The sequence below is a fragment of the Equus przewalskii genome, chromosome 1, assembly GCF_037783145.1.
Source record: "Equus przewalskii isolate Varuska chromosome 1, EquPr2, whole genome shotgun sequence".
Classification (NCBI taxonomy): domain Eukaryota; kingdom Metazoa; phylum Chordata; class Mammalia; order Perissodactyla; family Equidae; genus Equus; species Equus przewalskii.
In genome coordinates this window covers 119,818,145-119,845,589 of record NC_091831.1, presented here as the reverse complement: position 1 = coordinate 119,845,589, position 27,445 = coordinate 119,818,145, and the positions used below count along the sequence as shown (strand labels likewise).

Here is a 27,445-nt window from a genome sequence, read left to right as displayed (position 1 = left end):
GAAGATTGGCAACAAATGGATTGGGCCAATCTTCCTCACCAAAAAGCATGCTTTTTAAAAAAAGAGTCTTGTTTTAAATGTGCTGTGTTGCTGGGATTTCAGGCAGGGAGGGGAATTGAGTTTACAGCTGGCTGGAGGTCAGTGGAAGGCCTTCCAGTGAGACCAGCCCCATAGAGGAGGCGTACTTTTTTTTTTTTTAAAGATTGTCACCTGAGCTAACAACTGTTGCCAATCTTCTCTTTTTTTTTCTTCTTTTTCTCCCCAAAGCCCCCCAGTACATAGTTGTATATTGTAGTTGTGAGTGTCTCTGGTTGTGCTGTGTGGGACGCCGCCTCAACGTGGCCTGATGAGCGGAGCCATGTCCATGCCTGGGATCCAAACTGGTGAAACCCTGGGCTGCCGAAGCGGAGTACGTGAACTTAAACACTGGGCCACGGGGCCGGCCCTGTGCTGCACTTTATGGAAGTCCTCAAGGACAAGAGGAATCTGAGAGGAAGAGCAGTTGGGGCTAGAAGACCCAGCCTTCCCTCCTTTAACAAGCTTATCGAAAAGGGGATGTCCTTTTATTAAGGGAGCAAGCAGGGTCTTCAGTAACTGCAGGACAAAGGACATATCCGTGAGTAAAAAAGAGAAAATGACCCCGGGACAATGGGAGGATCTAAAAATGAGATTCTGATGGCCATCATATATGACCCCGGTATAAAGAGGAGGGAGCAAGCCCCAAGATCCAGCTGTGCTGCTCTCCAGGGAGCTCCACTCTTAGAAGAGAACATCTGAAGAGAAGGCTGGCTCTAAGGCCTGAAGGAGGAGACAGGTGGAGCACTCCGGGCCACTGCAAGGGCTTCTGCAGTGTTGTTTGGAGCGAAAAGGAGAAGGAAGAAGAGAAAGCCCAATGTGCCCTGTTGGTGGGTGACAAAGAGGACTCGGCCCAGGGGACGGCTCTTCAGACATTGGCAAGAGGCAGCTGAGGCCAAGAGGAGAACATAGCAAGGGGAGTCCAGCACTTTCCACCAGCCCAAGTGCAAGAGCAGGCGCTGGAGACAGAAAACAACCGGATTTTCCCACAGGGGAGGAAGGCGGTGTCTCCCGTCCTGTCCACCAGCTAGCAACTCGAGAAAGACACCTGTAGAAGGCCCCTTACAGGAAGGAGAGGGAGCCAGGACAGTGAGACAGACTCAGAGCAAGACATGCAAAATCAGCCTCTGAAGCGTGGCCAAATCATGGAGACGGACAGTGCAAGGCATTTGGCAAAGTCTTTTATAGGCCCTTATGTATAAAGTCCCAGAACTCACGGGCTTCTCTAAGCAGAACCAGCTCTAGATGGATTCAGAGTGAATGTCTGTTTCTATCAGCAACTGGAAGGAAGTCGGTGAGCCTGGGGTAGGGCTGTGAAATGCAAATTTCCACTCCTAGGAAAATCCAGCACATTTTACCTGTGGTTAGTAATGACATAGCTCTTAGCTGAAGTTTTGTTAAAACAGATGTTTCATCTAGAGAGTAGAAGGACCTAGGAGAACACGTTAATAATCTTCTGGGCCAGGGACATTAGCCAGAGGCCAGAGTTCCTGGGCTCAGTCAGCCCCAGGTGAGGCGAACTCCATCAGCCAGTCCATAAGGAGGAAAGACCTGAGGCCTGCTCTGGACTCTCCCAGCAGTGTCCCCAGTTGGCCCTGTGACATTGGCCATGTCCCTTCCTCCTGGTCTCTGGATAATGTCCTCAGGTGGCATTCACAGGAGGTTCTAAGCAGGTCACCAAAGATAGAACGTCTGGATTTGGCAGCTGTGCAGATGATGAGCAATTAAATCTATATATTACGAGAGGCCCCTCCTCCCTCTTTAGCCCCAGCCTCCTGGGAGACTCTCAGAACTTGAGCCCTTCCCCTACCTGAGGCCTTTCAAACTTTTTGGGCTTGGTGCTGGAAAGAACGGAGCCTCAGGTGCCCAGCCTCGAGGACCTCTGGGCCTCAGGCTTCCCTAGCACGGGGCAGGGTAGGGGGTCCTCCAGGCTCTAAGCCTCCTTCTCCCTCCACTGCTCTCACTGCCAGGCTCTGCATGTCCACCTAGATGTGGCATTCTAGAAGCCAAGCAATCCACCCCTCCCCTCTGTGTAGGACACTGGGACCTCAGCTGGCTTTGGCTCCTGTCCCCTTCCAGAGAAACATCTGGGGATGGAGATTAGGCTCCTTCCTCCTGTTCCAAGTTCATGATATTTCTGAGTCTGCTCAGAGATGAAGTGAGGAGCAGACCCCTCCCTGCCCACCATAGCACTGCCCCCACACCCAGCACTACTCACCCATGCACACGCCTGCTCACATATTCACACACTGTGTGTCAACACAGGTCCATAATCACACCCCTCATGCACACCCAGATGCACACACACACACACAGTTCACATCTGCATTTATTCCCACACTCGTGCTTTCACATACACTCACACTTGCCTGCAGGATCTCATCCTCACTCCTACTCACTAATGCACATGCAGTGGTTCACACACACAACCCTTGCACGTGCACGTGCACATTCACATCTGTTCATGCACACACATTCTCCCATGCACATGCACTCACTTGGACATGCACCTTCCCTTTCCCAATAATATATCACCCTCATGTGCATACAGATGCCCCCAGCCATACCAACTTGCTCGTGTTCCCACACATTCACATTCTTGCACACACAACCACACACACCAACTTACTGGCACATCTGTGCATTACCAGTGTGCCCCCTCTCGCCCTCCGGACCCCTGACCTGTTGGTTTCTCTGTGTTGCAGTCCTCCCGAGAACTGGATGACAGCAGCAGCGAGTCCAGTGACCTCCAGCTGGAGGGCCCCAGCTCCCTCAGGGTCCTGAACGAGAGCCTCGCCGACCCCCAAGCAGAAGACAGGCCCCTGGTTTTCTTTGACCTCATGATTGACAATGAAAGTGGGTTCTCCAGTACACCCCTACCCCTTTCTAGCTTAGTCTCTGAGTCCCCAAGTTAAGTGCAGGCAAAGCCATCTGCAAGGCCCAAGAGCCCTGAGCGCTGGCCAGTGACTGCAGGCAGAGAGTGGGCAGATTACTGCGTCTCCCCTGGGACGCCCAGCTGTACCACGAATAAGGACTTCTGCCTTGCCCAGTGCCTGAAAGCGTGAGGCGGGTGCCTCCAGGAGTTCACCTCTGCCTGGTGCTTCTCTTAGAAAGCCTGGGAACACACTTCTAAACAGAGACACAGGGCGGGAAGTCACTGCTGTGAGACCAGCAATCCAAGCAAGGCCTTAGGCTGTGACTGCACATTTCTGAGGACAGGGCCCATTCTATAGGCTGCTGCACAGGGAGGCCAACAGAGAGAGCACCCCTTCTCCTGCTAGCCCCTCTACTCCCCACTGTCCTTGGTCTGGCCCTGCAATGCCCTGCCCTGTAGTGTGGACTCGACATGGGGCTCGCCAGCCAGCCAGAAGCAGCAGGTGTTTCCGTAGGACAAGGGAGGCATTTGCAGACCTCCCAGTGAGGCTCTGGGCCATGCTCTGAATGGAGTGGCCTGGCCAGGTGTGCTGTCTATCCCAGGGCTCTGAAGGCTGGGAGCTTTAGCTAAGTGACTGATGGGTTTGGAGGCCAGGGGGCAGGGAGTAGAGGGCCAAGTAGAAACAATGAGGGGTCTCGAGTGTAGGGGGGGTTGCGGGCTGACAGAAGACAGACAGGAGGGACCTGGATCTAAAGGGTTTGGTGAACTCTGGGGCAAGCAGCAAGGTAGCAGGGAGCTGGACTCCCAGCAGGTGAGCAAGGGGTGTTTGCAGGGCAGCCTGACCTCCCCTGCTGACCCCTGTCCCCATCACAGCCAGGGTCAGAGCCACATTTGGAGGTTGATGTTTGGTGCCCACCGGCAGGCTGCAAAGAGGAGGTCTCTGGATGGTGGGTCGGCAGCACTAGAGGACCCCTGTTCCCGCCCAATGCCTCCCATGCCCCTGGGGCCTCACCCTGCCCTTCTCTCCTGCTCAGCCCAGAAGATTAGGCAGCTGGCAGCTGTGAACCAGGAAAGCAAGTTCCGCGTGCTCATCCAGCCCGGAGCCTCCTTCAGTGTCTACTCCAAGGCCGTCTCGCTGGAGGTGGGGCTGCAGCGCTTCCTCTGCTTCCTGAGCTCCATGCGCCACCCCATCTTGGCCTGCTATAAGCTGTGGGGGCCCAGCCTCCCCCACTTCTTCCAGGCCCTGGAGGGCATGAACAGGCTGTGGGAGTTCCAGGAGGCCATCTCGGGCTTCCTGGCCACCCTGCCCCTCATCCGGGAGCGCGTGCCCAGGGCCAGCAGCTTCAAACTCAAGAGTCTGGCCAAGACCTACCTGGTGAGAAACATGAGCGAACGCAGCGCCCTGGCCACCGTGGTGACCATGCGCGACCTGTGTCGCCTCCTTGATATCTCCCCAGGCCCCCAGCTGGCCCAGCACATCTACTCCTTCAGCAGCCTGCAGTGCTTCGCGTCCCTGCAGCCCCTGGTGCAGGCGGCTGTCCTGCTCCAGGCCGAGGCCCGCCTCCTGGCACTCCACAACGTGAGCTTCATGGAGCTGCTGACTGCACACCGCCGTGACCCACAGCGGGGCCTGAAGAAGTACAGTGGCTACCTGAGCCCACAGACCACCTCGCTGCCCGCTGCCCAGCCTGCTTTCAAACTGCAGGCTCTGAGTACCTACTTCAAAGGCCTGTTGGATGGGCCGGCCTTGACTCGGGCAGAAGGCGCCTCTGCCTGGCTCACCGGCCACAGCTTGGCAGAAAGGCCCTCCCAGCAGAGCTGAGAGGAGGGGAGGACTGGCTTGGAGGCTCTGGAGGCAGCGGGATGGGTTCCCTGAGCCAGGCCCCACCCATCACAGCATTTGCAAGTCCTGCTCTCCGGTACTCAGTTGTCATTTTGTTAAGAATCAGTTCTCTGGGACCAAATTCCCCTTCTCTAAAAATCCCACAGAGAAGGTTCCAGGGCCAAGCAGCCACCTTCCACTAGATCGCATTGGGGGCCCTGGGAGCAGCTCACCTAGCCTGCTGGCCCCTCCCCTCCAGGAGCCAAAACCAAGGAGGTCCTGGGGGAAGATGTCATGGCCTCTGGGCTCTCTAAGTGACCCCGTCTTGCCCCAGCCACCTGACTTGCCACTTCCATGGGTGTCCTTGCAGCTCTTCCCTGACCTTCGGCCACTGCCCCAGGGGACTTGCTGGCAGCTCCCATGGACACTTTCGACAACATCAGTGGCCCCACAGGTACTCAAAGTGCCTTTCAAAACAAACTGCCCCTTGTAAGTTTGGATTCTCCCAGCCTCTGCCTGCCTGGAGGCCACTCTCTGTTCACTTCCCCTTTGGAACATTTTCAGCCCCAAAGGGCCTCATATCAGCAGAGACGGAGGCTGCCCCATGCCTGTTCCTACTGCCAAAGTCTGACCCTTCCAAGCTTACTTCCTCCCTCCTGGCCACACAAACACCTCCCCTTAGTTGAGGCCGCCTACTCCTCTCAGCATGGCCCTTTGCATCTCTGCACTGCATCCCCAGCCCTCCAGAGGAACGTCCTCTAACCCAGCGCCGCTCTCCGTGTAGTCCAGGGACCCGAAGCACTGGCATCCCCTGGGAGCCTCCATCCCAGACCTCCGGAAGCAGAGTCCCTGGGGCGGGGCCCAGCAAGCTGCTTTAGCAGGTTTGCCAGATGATTCTAATGCCCGCTAAGTTTCAGAACCACTGCTCTGATAGACTGCTTCTCCAAGGGGAGGCAGCGTGGAGCTGCAGAGAAAGTCTCGGCCCCGACTGTGTGCTCTGAGTGTGACTCAGGAAAAGGCCCCTTCCTGAGTCCTGCATCTCCACCTGTAAAATGGGCTGGTTGGCCCCAACAGCCTGAAAGCTCCCACCCAGGTCTGCCACTCCGGGGTTTTAGGAATGGACAGCAGGCCTCTGAGGCAGTGGACAAGAAAGTTTTCTTTCTTGCGCCCAAGCTCCCAGCCCTAAGCTAAGGCCCCAACCTTGTGGTCAGCAGCAGAACACAGGCAGGTCAGGGCCATCCTGTCTGACTAGCAGAATGACTGTCCCCTCTGCCTCCTCCTCTGCCATCCCTCTTCCTCCGCTCCCTGCCTCTGGGACACAGCCCAGGCCTCCAGCCTTTATGGCCTCAGCTTTCACAGGGCTGAAGTCTGTGTGTCCACACCTCAGCCCCCATCCAGTGGGTGCCCATAGGAACTTACTACCATGGTGACAGTGCTGGCTCTAACAGTGAACGCCAATGCATTTGAACTAGAATTCTGATTCAAAGCAGGTGCTGGCTCTGAAGCTCCTGTGGGAACAGGTTGATGGGTGGAGGGGAGGAGGGGGACTGGGGCCCCAGCCTAGCTGTGATGACCATCTTGGCAGCTGCAAGGCAGCACTTGGGCCACTCCCTATATCATCTCCCCCCGAGCCTCATGGTGAACTCAGCAGCGCCTGCTCATTTCCAGCTCCAAGCCCAGCCCCCCAGTGCTTGCTGTCTTCAGATGTAGCTGATCACAGGTTTTGTAAGAAGAGACTGTTCTGCCCTTTTTCCACTTCCACAGCCTTCAATAAAGATATGAGTCTCCACAGCCTGATGCTGCAGTCACAATCTCTGCTCTGCCCACCCCAGAGACTGAGCAGCCTCTCGCCTGGTCAAGACGGGACTTCCCAGGCATGGGAGAGCTGCTCTTTGAGGGGACCTTCCAGGACTTAGCAGAGCTGAGAACCCGTTGTTGCTCAGTGCTGAGGGCCTCATGGATGTGAACCCCCCATTCCACGTGGGGAGACCCAGGGTGGGCCTGCCCGGGATCATCTCCAAAAGGGAGATCCATGTGGAGGGAAAGAAGCTTCAGCTTCAAGAATTACCCCGTAGAGGAGTCAGGAGCCAGAGACCAGAGTCTACAGGAACTTTGCCCTGGCCCCTGCTGGGTAATCTTGTACCCCTGTCTGTGTCCCCAGAGCCACAGGTGGTAAAACCCTTCACAAGCAAGTGTGGGAGGCCGAGGATGTTGGCAATGTATCATTAATGGTTTCTGTCTTGGCTGTGGCAGATGGAATTCACAGCAGTACCGCAGGCTTCCCCTGGCACAGGTAATATGATTTGATCAGTGTCACCACCCTTAACCCCCCCACCTGTCCCAGATGCCCAAATTCCAATCCTGGAGCTTTAGTCTCTAAGAGCAAGTCCACATACATCACTTGTGCTTCATCTCTGAACTCTGTCTTAGGTTTATCCATGTTAACTAACCATGAGCTTGCTGGGCCATAGGCCAAGACACTGAGTTTCCATTCTCAGTAGCGTATAACTCTGGTCTGGCGTGTCAAATTCGCTGATGCTCAGGCTCTGACTCTGTAAAATGGGGTAATTCAGGTCATTTTTACCTCACGGGATCTCGTGTGAACCAACAAGAACACGTTTGTAAAAATAGTCCTTTAACATATGAAGAACCACACAAATAGGAGACCTTGTTTCACAGACAACAAAGGTGGCAGTGTTACAGCTTTTTAAGTTATTAAAAAAAATGGATATTTGTTGGATCTTAGTAAAAAAGTACATAGGCTGGTCTTCAGGGGGATAAAGAACAAGATGTGGCACAGAGCACACAACTGTGGGGTCCCAGGGCCTGAGGGAGCCAGGAAGGGGGACAGGGAGTCCCCCTTGGAGGGGCTGAGCGGTAGATGGCTCAGTGTCCCACACACACCCCAATGGGAGATTTCAGCCACGGACCTGGAGCAGGAACAGCCTTCCTGTGGCAGCCCAAGGGCTCACTCACACCCCCAGGAAGGTCGCTTAAAAATCTTCTTCAACCCCATCCTGCCTCTTCCTTCTCCCTGCACAACACCAGCTGTTAGCTGCCGCCTGACCTACTGTTCTCCCTCCCTGCAGCCTCCCCTCACCCAGCCCGGGCCTGCCCCGCTTCCATCCCTATTCCTGCCCTGGACTCACCCTGAGCCCCTACTCTCAACCCTCACAATTCTCCACATCTCAGGGGGTGCCCTTCACCCAACACCTCCCAGCAGGCCGACCCCGACCCTGCTCCTATCTCCTCTGACCTCACCCCTCCCCGTGCCCCCAGCCCCTAAGCCTAGAGTAAAGGGGTTCTTTCTCGCCTTTCCTCACTCCTCACAATCAAGGGAACTCCACAGCAAGTGACACCAAATGTCACGTCAGAGAGTGGGTCGCACACTGGGGACCCGCCGATGGGAAGGGGAGCAGAGCTGGAGCGGCTCCCAGAGTCTCCAGCAGAGGGCGCGGCAGCCTCATCGCCCGGCGTTGAGGCGGCGGCTCCACGTGGGTGGGCAACCGCAGTGTGGGGTTTAGGCTGGCGTTGGCTTCAGTCTTTTCCACAAAGGGCCACGCATACTTCCGGTGGCATGGGAGGTATCTTTAGGTAGATGGTGTGTGGAGAAACATTTATAAAAATCTGAACCTTTTTGTATTCATTTTAACATCAATTAGAAAAAATATAAACAGCACATCAAAACCATGATTTCTGGAATACAGTTGCTCAGAATGACACCGAAGTGAGATTCTTTAAAGATCTAATTTAAGGACAAACATTAAGTAACTACAAGCTGAGAAGGAACACAGGTATAGCAAAACTTGTGACTGTAGAAGTGACATCATTTGGGGAAATACTGGGTGACGAGATTTTCACATATTGAGGTATATGGGGTAACTATTTGAGTTCAAAACTGATTTGGCTTGAACTAAAAGCCTGGCTTTATGGCCTGTCAAACATACATTGTACATCTGGTTATCTATTGAAGTAAAGAGTGCACTCTCTTAAGATGCGAATGCACACTTCCCCTCCTACGCCCTACTGGTAAGACCCAGATTAGTCCCTTTCCTGACATCAGGGTCATGTTGACCTGCTGATTTGCAGCTGAATACCTCCTTGAAATTTTGATGGAAATGTATCCTGGGTGTGTTTAATGTATGTTCTTTGTTCTAAAAAGATATGACTGTACTGAAACTCATGCTTCTCTGGAATGCCTTCTAAGGCCTTCTCTGTTTATAATCCTCACTCTGGCTCATGACAAACTCTTCCCAATTTTGATTTATAGGTTGGTTATGGATTATTTGCATTGACATGGGTTACCAGTGGAATTAGAGTGAGGATTATGGGTGAAGATTAGAGCTAAAGTTAGGGCCCAGGTTAAAATTGGGGTAAGGATGGGGTGGGGTTAGGAGTCGGGGTAATGAGGCCTCAGGCTAGGATTTGGGGTTATATCAAATGTTGGGTCATATTTGGTGATTACGGTTAGGAATGGAGTTAGGAATTTAATTAGGAATTGAGTTAGAGTCATTCTTTAGGCTGCAGGTATTTGTCACTTTAGCAACAGAAAAGTCCGTGAGACTGCAGACAGTTGGGCAGGAGCTTCTGAGGAGGACCCCCTAATATGGCACCCCAAGTGCAGTCCGCCTTCCTCCCCAGCATCCTCTTCTAGAAGCACTGAACCCCGGGGGCACAACGACCCAATCGAGGCATGAGAGCCTCCAGGACAATCAGGTGAGTAAGGCACCCAGCCGACCCCACTGAAGCCTGACTACCTGCTGGACACTGTTTTCCTATTCAGCACATTCACCTCATTTAGTCTGGCCAACCGTGCACGGTTCCGTCATCACCGTCATTTTACGAGGAGCACGGGGGAGGGGTGGCGCAGGAGGGTTGAGTGCCTCACTCAAGGTCATCAAACTTGCATGAGGCTGAGTTGGGATTTGCCCCACAGGGTGACTGCGTCTAGACTGGCACCATCTGTGGTCCACACTGCCCTCTGTGCCGCTGTGGGTTGAGGGATTGGGTTTTCTGCTCTCCTTCCCGTGCCCTCCTGGTCTGCTGACCCCACAGGATGCAAATGCAGGTCCCAGAAAGCTCACACCCCAACCTTCTGGTCCCAACTACCCTAATTCTAAGTTTTTCTTTTGGGGCAGTGCTTCTCCAACTTTTTTCCCCATTATTTCCCCCCAAAGGAGCTTTTTAGACAATTTTTTTCCTAGTCACGACTCCTCCCCATGAAAGAGCGCTTAGGCTTTCCCGCATACAAGATCATGACATCCGCAAATAAAGATCATTTTACTTCTCTACACAGACGTACTGTCTATCTGTTTATGTGCTGGGATCCTTTGGAGGGTCAGAAACCACTGGAATATCTAAGGTTGTTAGTGCTGCCCCCATCCTCTGTGGGGCGATAGTGCCCCTGTAGAGAATGCACAAATTACTGTAAGGCCCCGTGTCCAGTTACAATGCAAGTAAGAACTGTCATGGGGGCTATTGACCCTTCCATGTGGCTCACTTCTCGGGTGGGGTGAGGCGGGAATAGGCTGCAGGGAGATGGAAGGGAATGTGGGCAGAGGTCTCTGAGGACACGCTTCCCTGGAGTGGCCTTGGTCCTGGACTCAGGCTGAGCCTGGGGCTGGGGGAGTTTTGGGGGCAGCATCATCATTTATTTTTGTCTCTGAATCCAGGTGTCAGCTCCAGACCCTTTGGACCTGAATAAAGCAGATGCCTGTGGGGACTCTATTGAAAGAAGTGTCTAGAATTTCAACTGACTCTCCCTCTCAAAAAAAAGCAAAACAAAACAGAAAGTTTGGAAGTCTCTACCCACCCTTACAAAATGCATTTGCTGACAAGTGAGAGGAAAATTCCTTCATTCTTGGCTCAAAGAACTTCCTTAAACTCAACCCAGAGGAATTCTTTAAAGACCAGCTGCCTGGACTATGCAAAAGTCAGTTTATAAATATTATAAATATCCCAAACTTGATATCCAAGCAGATTACAAAAGCTAGCTAGCTAACCACAGAAATTTTCCATAAAGCTAGCCAGCCAAACAAGTGTGATAGGAGATATTGTGAAATGCAGTGTCGCTTGTCTGATTGTCTAAAACCGTGTTTGTAGTGTGGAATGAATGCAGAGGGCCTGGGGGTAGAACTTACCTGGGGGCTGACTCTCTCCTGGAGTTCCACAGCCATAAAGCCCTGGCTGATACCAGGGTGGACTGATTCTACAGTAAATCCGTCTGACCAACCAGGGAGGAGGCAGAGGGTGGGCAAGGCTGGGCCCACAGTGTTGCCCTCGTGGAGTCTGCTTGTGAGCCGGGAAGGGCGCCCTGTGGTGGTTAGGACATGGGCTTTGGAGGGACCTGGTTCAAATCCCAGCTCCGTTTGGGCCTGGACAACTGCTTAGCCTCTGTGGTCTCACATGCAAATTGGGGTAATAATGCGTACTTCAAAAGTTGTGAGGATCCAATGAGATACATAAAGCACTAAACTTTGTGAATTGGCAATGCTCAATAAAAAATAACGCTATACATCCAGCACCCTAGAGGAGAAGGCATCATGCTGACTCCCAGAAAGCACTGCAGGTTTCTTCCCTCCCCGCCCCCCCCCTTCCCTCCCTCTCTCTCTCTCCTCACTCTCCTGGTTCCAGTCCTGTCAGGATTTGGGTGACTCTGTCCCCAGCTGCTTCTCCTGGGACCTCTGTCCCCATGTCTCCAAGCCTCCTCAAGTGTCTCCTCTACCCCGATGGGGTCACCCTGCAGGCTGCGGGCTGGAAGGATTTACAGCAGTCCCCTCCCTCCTCAGCCCCCATCTGGCTCCCAGAAACAGCCATCTACAGGAAGGTCACTTTCTTGCAGCACTGGCAGAGACGTGGGTTGGACAGAGGAGGTCCTGGGGGAAGCAAATAAATACATCAAGTTTCCAGCTGGGTCTGGAGATAAGGGCTCAGGGAGACGAGGCTGAGGAATTCACAGGCGCTGCATCCGTTCACCCTTCCCAGCCTGTCCACCTCCACACTGGCTTTGCCTGGAAAGCTATTTGTGGCACTTCAAAGGGGACCTTGCAGAGAACTGAGCATGGCGGCTGTCCCTCCTGGGAGGGAGCTGTGCGGAGGGACCCTTTGTCATTTTGGATTTGGTTAGAGGCAGGCCTGACGAGCGAGAATGTGACAGATTCAAGCTACTATCCCAGCTGAAGCAGGTGGGTGGGGAGGGATGATTAGCCCCATGGCACAGGAGGGGAAACTGAGGCCAAGAAGGGAGAAGGGACTTCACCAGAAGTCAGTGGAAAAGCAGGTACAGCCCCCTAATGCCTGACCTCCTGCTCTGGACCCCCTCACTCTGAATCATACCTGGCTGTCACTGAGACAGGGCCATTAGAACTGGACTTCCCTGGGTGCAGACTGGAGGCACCTCTGCCTCGTGCCAAGACCCACTCTAGGGAGGGCTCTCCTTCCTCCAAATCTCTGCCCCAGCCAGGTGTCTGGCTGGAGGTGCTCTCTCCGTGGGACCTGGCAGGGATCAGCATGCTGTTATTAGAGCTGCTCCAATGGAGGGCCCAGCCTCAGTGCCTCCCAGACACGAGTGGGGCTCTGCTTCTGCTGCCCAGGAGCACTGGAGGAGGGGTGCAGGGGCTAATACAGGACACCTGAAGTAGGTGCACCCGTCCCACTCCAGAAACAGCAGCCCTCTGCCATCAAAGAAGGCACATCTGCCTGAGAGCCTCCAGGGCCTCCTAACCAGCCCGGTCAGCGATGGCCACCAAGCTCGGCCTCTTCTTCTTTTTTTTAAATTAAATTAAATTTTATTATTTTTATTTTATTTTTGTTTTTGAGGAAGATTAGCCCTGAGCTAACTACTGCCAATCCTCCTCTTTTCGCTGAGGAAGACTGGCCCTGAGCTAACATCCATGCCCATCTTCCTCTACGTTATATGTGGGGCACCTACCACAGCATGGTGTGCCAAACGGTGCCATGTCCACACCCGGGATCCGAACCGCCGAACCCTGGGCCACCGAAGCGGAACGTGCGCACTTAACTGCTGCGCCACCAGGCCAGCCCCTCTTGGTCTCTTCTTGACCAGACTGTCCTGGGAGGGCATCTCGGAGAAGCTGCACGCTGGGGGCATTTCCCAGCCCCGCTGCCTCTGTGACTTCCCTCTTGGCCTGTCTTCGGTGCGGTACAGTGAGGGGTAGGGATAGAGGACCTCCAGGCCCCAATCTCTGATGCTCCGTGACTCTGGACAGCTCCCTGTCCGTCCTTCCTCTAAGGCGGGTACAGGCTTCACAGAGTCTTTCCAGCCGTGGCCCCAGGTGGCCTGCTGGAGCAGATGCAGCCCGTCCTAGTGACCCCAGCCTTCTAGAAGCCCCAAGGTTTGCACACAGGAGACGTGAACATACTGGGAGGTGCAGGAGCCTGTAAGCTCTCTTAGGGCAGAGAGAGTGTCTGCCCGGTTCACAGCTGCACCCATGCCAAGCACGGCACCTAACAACATGGGGACACGCAATTAGCATGTAGCAGAGCCGCTTCTGCGTGGCTATCCCTCCGCTTCTTTGTGCTTTACTTCTGACAGCTCACACCTGCCACTTTCTTCTGAGGCCTGAGGCTGATTGCCCACAGGCCCAGAGACAAGGAAGTGCCTGGCAGGTCCCATTGGGGCAGCCCCTAGCCAATGTCCAACTGCCGACTGCTGTGTGCCTGTGGAAGCCGAGCTCCCTGCCTGAATTAGGACAAACTGAGGTGTGGCTAGGCCTGGAGCTCCCTGGGATTGGACTGAGGCTGCTGAAATCCCACCCTGGCTCGGCTTCTTCCCTCCTCTCCTGCTTCCCTTCTGCGCTGGTTTCTGCTGAGGCATTTCCTTATATCCACCACTTGCTTGTGAAATCTCGTCACAGCTCTGCCTCTGGGAAATCATTTCCAAAAACAAGTGAAGAGCCTACTGACAGTGAGAGACTGAAAATATGTGAGAGGAAATTCAGCTTATTCCACACAGCGCGTGCCCCACTGTGTGCTCTGCTGGGCTTTGATGGGGACAGTAGATGCCAAGGCCCCGGGTGACCCTCCAGGAGCTCTGAGTCTGGGGAATGGAGGAGGAGGAGGAGGAGACCCCGGGCCCTGCCCTCATGGGCTCTGCTGGGAGCCACACAAGAGGGAGGGAGTCTCTGACTACGTGTTTATTGTGCCCTCTCTCCACGTCCTCTGACGGCACCAGACAACAGAGAACCAAGAGGCCCACAGCAGAGATGGGTGGCCAGAACTGGAAGCGGAAACAGTTGTGTCTGCCTCCTGCCTGCCCCTGCCAGCCAGGGAGCCCTGGCAGCCTTGCCTTTCTTCCTGAGCCAACACACCCGGCTCCTGAAATATTCCACGATCACACTTAATCTCTAATGGCATCCCCGCCTCTGCCCCCTGAATCCCATCATGTGAAGGGCCTTCAGCAAGTGTTCTGTAGCAGGAGGAGCCCCCCAGCCACATAGCAGTGCCATAGTTTTGGGACGAGACTAGCTCCTGGGCCCAGGTGTGCTGATACCCTCCAGAGATGAAGCAGGTTGCAGTGCGGTGGAGGGAAAGCAGAGAAGCTGTCCAGGGCCGTGAGGACGGGGGCAAGCAATGGTCCCCAGACTTTCTGAAGACATCCTCCTGGGAAACCCCAGCAGATGCCCCCTACAGGCCCCAACTCAACCTGCAAACTGGCTTCTCCTCGAGCTGCTGCACCCACGGAGCAGGGTCTCAGAGAACTGAAGGTCCTCTGAGCACATCTAGCCCATCCTCCTGCCTTCACAGGGCTGGAAACTTAGGAGAGAGGACAAGGAGCTGGTGAAGATCACACGGAGAGTTTGTGAAGCTGGCAGCTCCGTGCTGCCTCCGCAGTCTTCATGCGCTCAGGGTAGAGTTCCTGCTCCTGTTTGCCACCTCGACAGCAAAGAGCCTCTCTTCTCTGCCATGGGAGTGGGTGACACGCTCAGGATGCGAAGTCATGTAGGAGCATCTTTGAGTTCATAAACATCTCCTGTTCATAAATATCCAACTAATGGCTGAAGCTTCCACTGCTCTTAAAATAGCTTTGGATCCCAGCACAGGCATTTCCAAAAACAGGTTTTTATCCTTTCAAGAATTCTATGAAAGCAGAGAATCCTCTAGTTTGTATAACAGCTCTGGGGCCCGCGGAGCCGTGGCAAGCCCAGCAGCCCCGGAACCCTGCACGGCGGCCGCAGCTCGCTTGGTTCCTACCCAAGAAAGGCCCCTGAGCCTGCTCACACACTGAGCCCTGACTCTGCTCACACACTGTGGGTATAGACTGGTCTAATCTCCAGATGAGGGGGTATCTACTTAGTTTCATTATAATTATGTCACTCTCAATTCATCTCAACACAACATTAGATGACTCTGATCATGCAGTTCCCCAACACTTCTATTTAAAGGGCATTTTTCGCTTGTAGTGAATCTCGGGATTGACTCCTCAGCATCCATTTCAGGGCTGCATGATTACTCTAAGCCAATTAATTCCATCCCCTTTGCCAGTGATCGTCTCAGAGATGGAGCCTCCTAAGCCAATATGTGTCAGTAAAACCTAAGGAGAGGCTGCAGCTTCCAGAAAGAGAACCCATTCTCTCTCTCCACTAGTCTGTTACTGATAAGCATGTTACCCCAGCTGCTGCTGAAGTCCTCTCATGGCACCAAGGGACACGAATCTCAGGCTGAAGCCCTGTAAGGGTGGCAGAAGACAGAGACGGAAAGAACCTGGGCCCGCTGGTGTCATTGAACTACTGAATCAACTAGCCCTGAAGCCACCTCTGCTTCCTGCTGGTGAGATCATCCACGGAATAGTTTAAAACACTTTGAAGATGGGAGTTTTGTTATCTGCAGGTGGGAGCATTGTCACTGAGTCCCTGCCCTTCACTCCCCGGCTTCACCCTGCCGTGGAGGGTCTGACTGCCCAAGACTGCCCTCTGGGGAGAGCCGGCCTTGCCTGGGCTGGGCAGAACAGCTAAGCATGTTGCTCCTCCCAGACAGGAGTTTCCCATCTGCAGTGAGACAAGCACAGGCCCGGATAATTACACGTGATGCCCCTGGAAGAGCTCTCCTTAATTTTGACAGCAATAAAGGGCCTTGCCAGCAAGTTAAGCTAATTTCATGAAAGCACTGAGAGGAAGGTCATGGGCTGGATCCCAGATTATTAATAATGTTGGGCTTCATTAGAACCATTCAGGAAATTCCTCCCAGTTGCCTCCAGCAAACTGCCACAGGTTGCTACTTTGCTCTGAAATCAATAGTCTTTCCATATGCAAATGTGGATTTTGTGTTTTTCCCTAGAAAATAATTAAAGTCACAGAGCCCAATAAATACTTAAACACATTGTGATTTTAATTAAAAACCTTCCACCAAGGCTGCAGCTGCCTGTCTCTCTTCCCAAACAGACGCATGGTAACAGCAAAACTCAGAATGTGGGTTTAAGTATGTGAGACTAGAAATCTTTACAAATAACAAGAGTAATTCTGATTGCTACCTAGGCCATGGCGTGAGGGTGGGGAAGGAGGTGAAGAGAGACATTTAGGGGCAGGGCCAAGGTCCTTCCCCTCGTGGGGGAGGCAGGACACAAGTGTGTAGGGGCATGTGCAGCTGAACGTCTAATCATAGCCGTACTCAATCCTGCCAGGCAACAACGATGGCTAGCTCTAGCAATTGTTGAAAAAAAAATACTAGCTCATTTCTGAGCACTAAGTGCCAGCAAGCAATAAGATGTACTGGAGTATACGAGGAAGCCATTTGGTGTAAACCAATTTGGCCTGACTTAGTTTTTCCAAAAGGGCCTGACATGGCCATTGAGCACGCACTGTATATCCGCTTAAGCATTTGCTATGTCCCAAAGGCAAGAACAACGGCCCTTAAGATAAATGTGCAACTTCTCCCCACATGGGCATTTCCTTAAGAATAAGCATCTTTCCTTAGGCTAGGAACTGATTGCTGGGCTCACCTGTCACCACCTAGCTTGAGACAACAGAAGTGCCACCCTGTTGTGCCCACTGAGACAGCAGACCTACTACCTGCTGTGTCCATCAATCACTGTGCTGACAGAGCAGTCTTGCGGCTATTATAAAAGGGACGTTTCAATCATATGTGAAACATCCTTTTTGAGGGTATATAACCACTCTGTACACCCCACTTCTTTGGTGCCCTTCCTTCCTTGGGCCATGGTCCTCACATTTTGGCTCAGAATAAACTCACCCAAATTTTCATTAATAGATTGGTTATGGATTATTTGTGTCAACAATGGCTAGTTCTAGCTATTGTTGAAAAAAAAATAATAGCTCATTTCTGAGCCAGCTACTCAGTGCTTTGCATGCACTGACTGATTTAATCCTCACAGTAACCCAATAAAATAGGTATTCATGTTTATACTTTTTTTCTGAGGCACAGAGAGGTTAAGCAACTTGGCCAAGGTCACACAGCTAGTACTTGGTGGAGTCTGATGCTAGAACTTTTCCTCCTAACCACTATGTAGAGTGTATATGAGGGAAGAAGAGATGGAAGGTGGGAGGGGGAGTAGAAACAGGGACTGGCTTCCCAGAGGAGTGGGCTTTCTGCTGGAAATTAGAAAAGGAAAGCAGCTTCCTGGTGAAAGTGGTGGGAACGCTGTGTGAATGTGGGGGTAGGGGAACAGGACTGCAGACCTTGAAAGGTGGGAAGGGAGTGTTAGGAGATTCGGCTGGAGGCAGCTATGGGGAGGGTCTCCTGAGCAGGCTGCTATGCTGGGGATATTCGGTGCCCTGGGCCCTGGCTTTCTTACTTGCGGAGGCCCTCTCACATCCATTAAATCCCCACGCGCTACTTTAAACCCAAGGGCATGCACAACTCTGAGCGCAGTCAGCTGAACCGTTTACACAGCGTTCCATGTTGTAAACATTTCAGGAAACATCTGGTACTTCCAGTTTTGCGGTTTTCTTTACCCCTCTTAGAGCCAACAGATTTTCTTTTTCAGATTTTGGAATTTTTATAGGTCCCCGGCAAAATTATGAGACTTAAGGAGGACTGCCTTCCAGGGCCGAATACAGCAAGCGAAGAGAAGGGCTCACGCCGCAGGGGGTGGGGTAGGGGAGGTGTACAGGAAGGGTTCGTCCAGGGAAAACTAAACTCATTGGTTCCTGCCAGGGACTACTCGTTCAATGAGGATTCAGAGGGTGCCTGCTGTGCCCTGGGCGCTGGAAACAATGGGGTGCAAAGCGGCGGCTGTGCCTGTGTTGGCAGGGGAGAAGAGGTTGCCGATTCCCGGGACACAGGCTGGGTGGGCATGGGAAGGGAAGCTTCGGTGCTTTGGTTAAGCATCCCCCACTTCGGCACATTGCGCCGCGGGACTGTACTGCCCGCGGCAGCGCCCTCCTCGGTGCGGGCTCCACCGCGGCCCTCCTCGCGGAGCACCCCCGCAGCCATCGCCCCGGGCCTCCGCTCCAGGCGGGCGGTGTCCAGCAGGGGGCGCGCGCGGACCAGGCCTGGGCCCGAGACCTTGAGCGGACAGAGCCGCAGGAGCTGGCGCCGGGATCGCCTGGGTTTCAACCGGCCCCGCCTTGAGACCGTCCAGGTCCGCGAGGTCGAAGTTAGAGGTCTGTCCACAAAATGTTGCCCAGAGCTACAGCTCTCGGCCCCTGGGTCTGTCTCGGGTCGGAACCCCAGCCTGGTCAAAAAGCATTGGCCCGGATTCTGCAGATGCCGAATCTGGGGGCCCCGCGTTGACTGCTTAGAACCTTGTGTCCTTTCTCTCCCCACACCTACTTCCACACACCTGATAAGGTGCCTGTTCCTTTAACGATCAAAGACGTGGGCGGCCGCAGGGGTGGTATCTTGGCTCCCGGTTCCCCAGCTCGTCAATAATTGTGCCATTATTAACATTCTAGACGTTAGACTCGGTCCTGCGCGCCTGGCGGCGCCAGGCGAGCTGCGCTGTCTTCTAGCCGAGCTCGAGACTGAACCCGGAATCTTGGCTCCCACCCTAGTCCTCGGCGGACTCTGCCCGGGGCGACTCGGGCTGCAGCCCTGCCAGAGCAGGCACTGGGCTCTCCAGAGTCGAAGGCGGGGGTAAGGGCTGTCTTTCCCCCAAGGCAGGCTCCGGGAACAAAAGCGCTTGCTGAAGAGTGGGCGGGAGCCGCAGGCGCCGGCAGGAGTCGGCGCCCTCGCCTGGGTGGCCCCCTCTCCCTCGGGCGTCCTCCTGACGCCTGGAGCCCTGTCTCCCTGCCGAATTCCCTTGACTTCTGCATCTCCGGCAAGAGAGCAAGGGAAAGGGGTCTATATTGGCCCGCGGGCCCGGGAGGTCCCCAAGACACTGGCGGGGCGGGTCTCTGAGGTCCAGGGAAGCTCTCAGTGCAGAGTGAACTAGTGCGTTCTCCCTTCACTCCCCAGCCTCGGTCTTCCAGTCCCTCAACCCTTCCTAGTTGTCCCCTGCCCGACCGCCTCCCCATCCGCCTCCTCACCGAAGGCAAAAAGAACCAGAAAAGAGGTGAAAACTGGGTGGAAGATCCACAAGCTGTGTGCCTCCACGCCGGAGCCTCGGTCCCTGCTTCTACGCCAGGCCCCCTCATCTCGCCCAGGAAAGTATCCAGGACCTGCCATCCGAGACCTGACTCTCCACCCTCGCTGCTGGGCCCCCGCCTGCCCAAGCCCCTCTTCCCTGCCAAGGTTCTCGCAACGGCCCCCTTGGGATTCCCAAAGTGCGACAACATACCCAGGACGCCCCCTTTGCTCCGCAGACAAAGAGGCTGTGCCGGGCCCACCGCGCCACTCCTCGGCCCAGCCAGGCCCAAACAGCTTTCGAATTCGGTTTGCTAATATTTTATTGAGAATATTTGCAGGCACTTCTGGACTAGGGACCCGCTCCCGCTCTCCCACTGCAGGGTCAAAGTGCTCTGCCCCCTCCGCCCTCCTGGAAGATATCTTCCCCGCAGGGCGCCCCCTGCCCCGCGCCCTCACCCTCAGTGGGCTGTGGGGACTACAGGCCCAAGCAGGTGGAGGGAAGTTCTGGGTTCTGAATTCTGGACTGAGCGAGGTGCGCTGGTCTCAGCCGGCTGCACCGCCTGTAGCGGCGGCAGGAGTAGGAGAGAGGGAGGCACCCGGAGCGTGCGCGCACCAGTCTGTTCATATTTAATTTACAAAGGATCCTCGGAACCCCCGGTCGGGTGGCCTCTTTAGCTGCCGCGCTCCTCGCCCCTCTTTCTCCCCCACCTCCTCAGCTCATTAAAATGCTCAACACTCAAATCGGGAGATTGATCTCCGAGGCCCCAAACCCGTGCTATCGACCCGCTGCCAGAGACCCCACCTCCCGGGGTGAGAGCTGGAGGGCCACGGGCGTCCGAGGAGCTCAGTGTCTACAGAAAGGACCGAGGAAGGCGGGGTTCTGCATGTCTCCCGGAGCCTAGACCCCTTTCCAGATTCTGGCCAGCAACTCTGTCTCCAGGGCTGCCTTGGGCTTTGCAGGGAGACAGAAATAGAGTTTTAGCCAAAAGCCTCGACATTCCTGCGCCTCCACCTCCTTGTTGCTAAAAGAAATGTGGGGGTTTCGCCAGAGACAGGGAGTGAGAGTCGGGAACAGCGAGTACGAGTCTGCTGAGGCCGGCTGTTGTGTGAGGGTGTGAGACGGTGGGGCGGGGGCGGGCCGCGGAGGCTGTAGGGGACAGTGTGTGGGGTTGACGGTGTTTTTGCTTGTGAGGCTGTGAATATATTGGCGTGTCGGGGAGAGGCAGAGAGATACTCGCCTTAAGTTCCTAGCCCACAGTGCTCAAGAGGAGCAGAGGTTCTGTAACCATCCCTTTCGGTGCCGCTGTCTGCTGCAGTCCCGGGGCTCCATTCGCCTCCAGCTGGCAAGACCTGAAGATGAGGCGCTTGGTCCTCTCAGGCTGGTTTCCTGGGAGCGTAGGCTGATACCCGCCCGCGCCGCCCCACCCGGCGGGGCGCACAGGCCTGTGCCTTGGGCTTTGGGCTTCAACGCCGGTTTAGCCACAAAAGACGAGACTTAAGGAGTCTGGCTCAAGAGGTTGGCCAGGGGCAGAGGTGGGCCAGGGAGGAGGGCGTCCCTTCCCCGCGCACCCTGCAGGGCCATTCACTCTCGTCTTTGGGTTCTCGTCTACTGGCAGGCGGCGGGGGAGGCTGGGACTTGTATTTGCCCAGCTCTAGGCAAAAATGGCAGGGACGGTGAGGCGCTCTGCTAACACTATCAATTATGCATCGTGTTGAACGTGGCTTCGGGGAGGAGGCGGCTAGAAGGGAGGGGTGCGGGAAGGAAGGGACCGCGCGAGCCCGGCTGCGCGCAGCTCAGCGGATCCCCTCTCTAGGTCTGCCTGCGCCACAGCCTGCATTTGCAAAAAGAGTTTAAAGGCAAAGACAGGCCACCCCCACTTTAGTCGTGCGCCCTTCCTTCCCTCAAATTCCTCAAAAATGGTTTGTCTCACGTGTTGCGGGGCGTAAAAGCGGCTCACATTCAGTTAGCAGCGGAGCTCACTGGCCCTGGCGGGACCCGCGCGTGAGGGTGAGTACGCGTGAATGTGTGCGCGTGCGGGCGGGAGAGGATGGTGAGTGTCCTGGGTGAAGGTGTGCCTTTGAAAATGTGTGTGAACATAGCGAGAACTCAACACATGGACGCGATTATTACCTGGTGATGGATAATTCCAACGTGAAGGTCGACTGCGTGGAGGATGTGAGGACGCGTGTGTCTGCGCGAATGTGTGAACGTGGATGGGCAGTGTGATTAGGGATAGTGGCGGTGTCTGCAGATGTGTAAATGTGTAGGGGCATGGGTTATAAGGGTGCCCTGAACCGGCAAGAGCCTAGAGGAGGGCAGTGGATGTGGGGGCGCCCCTTGTGACCAACGTTTTCTCGGCCAAGAGGAAACCCTCTATGGCTTTAACAAATGTCGATGATGCGGGAGGTGGGAGAGGCTGTGCGCGTTCCTGCCGAGCCCGGAGCGCGCGAGGACTCTCTTCAGTCTGCAGCCAGCGAGAGGTGGGGTGCACAGACACGAAAGGAAAAACTGAAGTGGGACTTCAGGGCCAGGGGAGTCCCCAACTTACCAGTCCCTTTCTCTGCCCCTCCCCCGTCTTCCCCACAGCCAAAGCAACAGATGCGGGAAGCACTTTGGGGCTGTCGTCCTGGCTCCGCGACATCAAGTCTGGAGAAGGGGTTGCAGACGAGGGCAGCGCACGGGGAATCAGCGAACAGCGGGTAAGCCGCGGGGACCGCCCTACGACCTCGACCCAGGTGGGGCCAGATCTCCCCTAGGGTGCCGGACCTCGCCGGTGCTGTCTGGGCCAGACCGAGAGAGAAGGGGAGGGGGTCCCTCCCCTCGGGAGCAAAGGCAGAGTTGGGGACCTGGGTTCCCAAAGAGCGGAGTGTGAGAGGGGCTCTGCCGAACCTCCCAAGAGCCCTAGGTGGGAGTGAGGAGTCTAGTGTGAGTGCGTTTGTGTGGCTGCAGATAAGAAGGTTTTATTGGAGGAAGGATCCTCAGGCATCGTGGAGCTGCAGAAAAGAGGCTTAGTTATCTAGTGGCAGCCCCCATGACCCCTTGGCTGGGGACCCCCTCCTACCCCTACCCTGGGAGCAGCCTGGGTTCTGCCAGATGGGAGGGAGAATCTTTAGTGATGTCCCCTAATGTTCCTGGTCCATGCAGGAGGCAGGACCTCCTTCCTCAGACAGAAGGTTGACTGAGCACCCCTGGTTCTCCTGTCTCCAGAGTTGCAGCCCAGGGCAGGTGGCTACAGTCTACTTCCCCGACTCCCATGCCCCTTGCCACTCGCCACAAGTTCTCAGCATTGCTGATCCGCTGGGATTTCAGTCTCAGTGGAGGGCTGTGTGCACGCGCAAGTGTGTGCCCGTGTCCCTGTGGATGGGTCGGTTGGTGGGAGGACTTGTGTCCTTGTGTCTGTCAATTCTCACAGTGAATAGGAAGGCGCTTTGCACCATGGTAGAGAATGCTGGACAAATGCTGGGTTCAGCTGAGAGAACAATGAGGTCTCCAGGGTATACTGTGTCAGTGTCTGGGTGTCTTTGTGTTTGTGTGTATGCGAAATGTGTTGTGAATCTCTAAACCCCTGCAGAAGTTGGTGGTTTGATGGCAGTGCCTGAGTGTGTGTTTGTATTGTTGTGTGCCTGTATGGGCGTGTGTGCGAGTGCTGTGTGTGGGACAAAGAGTTCGACGGAGGACAGCCGGTCACGGACAAAAAACCTCTTTCTGTATATCCCTTTTATGGAGTTAAAGGAAGGCTTAGAAACACAGATAGGGGTCAGTGCAGAGCCCAGGGAAGATTGGCGAGCGGCCGAGCCCGTGGTGGGGTCAGCGCCAGGGGAAGAGGGAGGTAGGGAAAAAAGGTCCAGCTACGAGGCCGCTGGAAAAGGAAGTCAGGGCCCTGAGAGGGTGTATGCATTGAATCTCGAGACTTTTATTGAGCTCCATTCGTGCCAGGAGAGGTTCCTGGGCACAGAGGAGAAGGTTACCAGAGCCCAGGAGCCTGCTCTAGATGGGTTTGCAGAGGCAGAGCTTGATAGAGGAAGGAAGGTGACGCTCCATGAGTCAGTCACCTTCTCCCCTCTTTCCCTGGCTTCTATCTGCAGGATCCGCGATGGTGCCCTTGCTGGTCCTGTGGTTGGTTTGGGCACTGCTAGGAGTGGCTGGAGCGTGCCCGGAACCGTGTGCCTGCGTAGACAAGTACGCGCATCAGTTTGCCGACTGCGCCTACAAGGAGCTGCGCGAGGTGCCAGAAGGACTGCCGGCCAACGTGACCACGCTTAGTCTGTCAGCCAACAAGATCACTGTGCTGCGGCGCGGGGCCTTCGCCGACGTCACGCAGGTCACGTCGCTGTGGCTCGCACACAATGAGGTGCGCACGGTGGAGCCCGGCGCGCTCGCTGTACTGAGCCAGCTCAAGAACCTCGACCTGAGTCACAACCTCATATCCAGCTTCCCATGGAGCGATCTGCGTAACTTGAGCGCGCTGCAGCTTCTCAAAATGAACCACAACCGCTTGGGCTCGCTGCCCCGGGACGCACTCGGTGCGCTGCCCGACCTGCGCTCCCTACGCATCAACGACAACCGGCTGCGTACACTGGCTCCTGGCACCTTCGACGCGCTAAGCGCGCTATCACATCTGCAACTCTATCACAACCCCTTCCACTGCGGTTGTAGCCTTGTGTGGCTGCAGGCCTGGGCCGCGAGCACCCGGGTCTCGTTACCTGAACCCGACTCCATTGCGTGCGCCTCGCCTCCCGCGCTGAAGGGGCTGCCGGTGCACCGCCTGCCCGCCCTATCTTGTGCACCGCCCAGCGTGCGTCTGAGTGTCGAGCCGCCGCCTGAGGCACCAGGCAGCCCCTTGCGTGCCGGCCTGGCACTCATGCTACACTGCGTCGCCGAAGGACACCCCACGCCCCGCCTGCAATGGCAACTTCAGATTCCGGGTGGCACTATAGTCTTAGAGCCGCCGGTCCTGAGCAGGGAAGACGAGGGGGACGAGGTGGAAGACGGGGAGGGGGAAGGAGATGGGGACGGGCCGACGCAGACGGAGGCCCCAACCCCGACTCCAGCACCCGCTTGGCCCGCGCCCCCAGCCACTCCGCGCTTCCTGGCTCTCACAAACGGCTCCCTGTTGGTGCCCCTCCTGAGTGCCAAAGAAGCAGGAGTCTACACATGCCGTGCCCACAACGAGCTGGGCGCCAACTCCACATCAGTACGCGTGGCGGTGGCCGCTGCCGGTCCCCCAAAGCACGCTCCTGGCGCAGGGGGAGACCCTGATGGGCAGACCCCGACCTCTGAGCGCAAGTCCACAGCGAAAGGCCGAGGCAACAGCGTCCTACCCTCCAAGCCCGAGGGAAAAATCAAAGGCCAGGGCTTGGACCGGGTTAGCGTCCTCGGGGAGTCCGAGGGGCTGGAGGAAGCGGAGGCAGGTGAGGGAGAGGAGGCGGAAGACCAGGTATCTGCGGACCCTGTGGAGGAGCAGCGGTGTGGCCACGGGGACCCCTCGCGGTACGTGTCCAACCACGCGTTCAACCAGAGCGCAGAGCTTAAGCCGCACGTCTTTGAGCTGGGCGTCATCGCGCTGGACGTGGCGGAGCGCGAGGCGCGGGTGCAGCTGACGCCGCTGGCGGCGCGCTGGGGCCCTGGGCCAGGCGGGGCAGCAGGAGCCGGGCGGCCCGGGAGGCGGCCCCTGCGCCTGCTCTATCTGTGCCCTGCTGGGGGCGGCGTAGCAGTGCAGTGGTCGCGGGTGGAGGAGGGCGTCAACGCCTACTGGTTCCGCGGCCTGCGGCCTGGCACCAACTACTCCGTGTGCCTGGCCCTGGCAGGCGAGGCTTGCCACGTGCAAGTGGTGTTCGCCACCAAGAAGGAGTTGCCCTCTCTGCTGGTTATCGTAGCGGTGAGCGTGTTCCTTCTGGTGCTGGCCACCGTGCCCCTGCTGGGCGCCGCCTGCTGCCATCTGCTGGCCAAACACCCGGGCAAGCCCTACCGTCTTATCCTGCGGCCGCAGGCCCCTGACCCCATGGAGAAGCGCATCGCCGCCGACTTCGACCCGCGTGCCTCCTACCTCGAGTCCGAGAAAAGCTACCCAGCAGGCGGCGAGGTGGGCGGTGAAGAGCCAGAGGAGGCCCCCGTGGAGGGCCTTGACGAAGATGCGGAGCAGGAGGACGCAGGTGGGGACCTGCAGAGGGAGGAGAGCCTGGCGGCCTGCTCGCTGGTGGAGTCCCAGTCCAAGGCCAACCAAGAAGAGTTCGAGGCGGGCTCTGAGTACAGTGATCGGCTGCCCCTGGGTGCCGAGGCGGTCAACATCGCCCAGGAGATTAACGGCAACTACAGGCAGACAGCGGGCTGAGCCCGGAGCCCGCCTGGCCCTCCCATTCCCATCCCCCACCTGGATGCCTGGGAGCAGAAGCCTAGGGCTGGCAGGATTTATGCCCCCCACCCTCGTCCCCGCCACCTTCACTTACTCTGCCCCCTTATGACCCCCTAACCTTGACTACCGGGGACTTCTAGTGGGGAGTGGGACGATTTCACCAGTCCGCCGCCACCTACGACCATAATTGTCCTTGTGGGCTGAATTCCCCTCCACGGCAAGCACAGTTCCCTGCTCCTCCCTCCCCATATAAGACATTACCCGCTGACCGTGAGGCGAAATCCACGCCTCTCCATTCCCATCGCAATTGTTACCTGCCCAGCAGCCGGCCCCATCGTGGGCTCTGGAGCCACAGGAAACCGGAGAAGACGTTGGAAACGTCTGGCGGTAACGGTGTGGCTCCAGGGTCAGCCCGGGACCCCTAGCAGATGTCCCTAGCGTGGAGCGCTGTGGGGTCCCGCCCCTACCCCTGCTCCGCCCTTTCCGGGGTGCACATCCCAGAAGCCAGGAGTCAGTGGTCACTCCCTAGATTTTACTTTCAAAGCCCTCTTCCGACTGGGAACCAAACCCTTCTATTCCCTACCCCCATTCAGCTTCCCACCGGCTGGAGCCGAACCCCGTGCCTGGGGCACCTTTCAGCTCCCCGCTCCGCTTTTCATATTTTCGTTGTTTTCAAAGACAGCGACACTCCGGGTCTGGTGCTAACACTCCCTTCCCAGCCTCTGGGAAAACTGGGAGTGTGTGTGTGTCGGGTTTGGGGGGGGCGGGAAATGAAGCAGGGGGGGAATCCGTTTTCTCTCGCCCTCTCTCCTAACTTAAAGCTGTGCTGAACCGCGCGCCCTTTTTCCGCCGAGGGTGCGGGCTTGGTCCCGGGCCAAATTCGTTGTCGCTGAGTTGGGGTCTCCGGAGATCAGTGCACTCGACAGCTCCGCTTCCGCTGCTGTAAGACCGGCCCAGACGTCAGCTCGAAAAGCGCCAGCGCCGGGGGCATGGGAACTGTGGCCTCCTGGCTGGGTCTCTGGTGAGGACGTGCGCCCCGGTCCTCACAAAGCCTGCGCGTGACCGTGCGGCGGGATCCCGGTGGAGAAAAGCCCCTGCGTCCTCGCGTGTCCCACCCCCCCACCCCCCGGAAGAACAGTATTTGACCGGCGTGTAGTCCTAGACGAGTGTGCTCTGTAGGGGAACAGTCTGTGTCCTGTAAAGTGTGACTGTGTAGTGTAGGGGCAGGGAGGGAGGGAAGGGGAGGTGGGCCGCGGTGCGGCGACTCGGGCGGGGGTCTTTTTTCGTTCTGGAAGGAAAGCGTCGGGGTTGGGTGGGGGGTTTCCCGGGCGTGGGGACCAGCCCTGTCCGTGAAGCGCAGCACAAGTGCGGCCTGGGGCGGAGCAGTCCCCGGAGCCGCGCCCTTTTCTAAAGGCGTCTGTATGTAAACAGCCAATAAAACAATCGATTTGAACTGGGCTCGGTGACTCTTTGTCGGGGGACAGACGGAGGGACCACAGAAGGAAGGAGCCCTTGGGATCCTCCCGTTGGGATCCTTTGTGTGATTTCGTGTTCGTTGGACTGTCCGTGATTTCCCCAGGTGTTTCCATGCGGCGTGTGCTCTGGGTGCCTCCAACTGCGGGACGCAGGGGCGAAACCACGTGGGTCTGGGGGAGGCTGGAAGTGAGTGGGGAGGGTTTGTAGGGAGGGAGGGGTGGATCTCTGCAGACTGAACAAGGGGAGCGCGGGGTTGTGTGTGCGAGTGTGTTGTGTGTGTGCACAGTCCTGGGGTTGACGCTGTCGCTGTGATGGGACGTGGCTGTGTGTGTGAGGACTGCCTAGTTTCTGCGTCTCAGT

The 27,445-nt window shown here is 56.2% G+C and overlaps 2 protein-coding genes across 17 annotated transcripts in view; both read left to right on the top strand.

The window, feature by feature from the left end:
• Positions 1–6,569, top strand: part of PML (PML nuclear body scaffold) — a 46,668-nt gene extending 40,099 nt beyond the window's left edge. For 4 of the 9 annotated variants that reach the window (XR_011540474.1, XR_011540472.1, XR_011540477.1 and 1 more), the window contains exons 8-9: positions 2,781–2,931; positions 3,985–6,569. Coding sequence is in view for 4 of the 9 variants with exons in the window: in XM_008535328.2 (XP_008533550.2) it covers positions 2,781–2,931; positions 3,985–4,772 (939 nt within the window). In the remaining 5 variants the exon portion in view is untranslated. Of the gene's footprint in view, positions 1–2,780; positions 2,932–3,823 lie in introns of all 9 variants that reach the window. The other 5 variants (XR_011540475.1, XR_011540473.1, XM_008535333.2 and 2 more) reach the window with 3 other exon arrangements.
• A 12,065-nt stretch (positions 6,570–18,634) lies between these two features.
• Positions 18,635–27,062, top strand: ISLR2 (immunoglobulin superfamily containing leucine rich repeat 2). Of its 8 annotated transcripts, none has more exons than XM_070621471.1 (4): positions 18,635–18,824; positions 19,146–19,421; positions 21,844–21,956; positions 23,343–27,062. In XM_070621471.1, exon 4 carries the CDS (start codon positions 23,351–23,353, stop codon positions 25,586–25,588), a length of 2,238 nt encoding a protein of 745 aa, XP_070477572.1. In that variant the 5' UTR covers positions 18,635–18,824; positions 19,146–19,421; positions 21,844–21,956; positions 23,343–23,350; the 3' UTR covers positions 25,589–27,062. The 8 variants fall into 8 exon arrangements, with proteins under 8 accessions (XP_070477572.1, XP_008533549.2, XP_070477610.1 ...); XM_008535323.2 differs by lacking the exons at positions 18,635–18,824; positions 19,146–19,421 and adding exons at positions 19,590–20,772; positions 21,071–21,264; XM_008535327.2 differs by lacking the exon at positions 19,146–19,421.
• Positions 27,063–27,445: the final 383 nt, after the last annotated feature.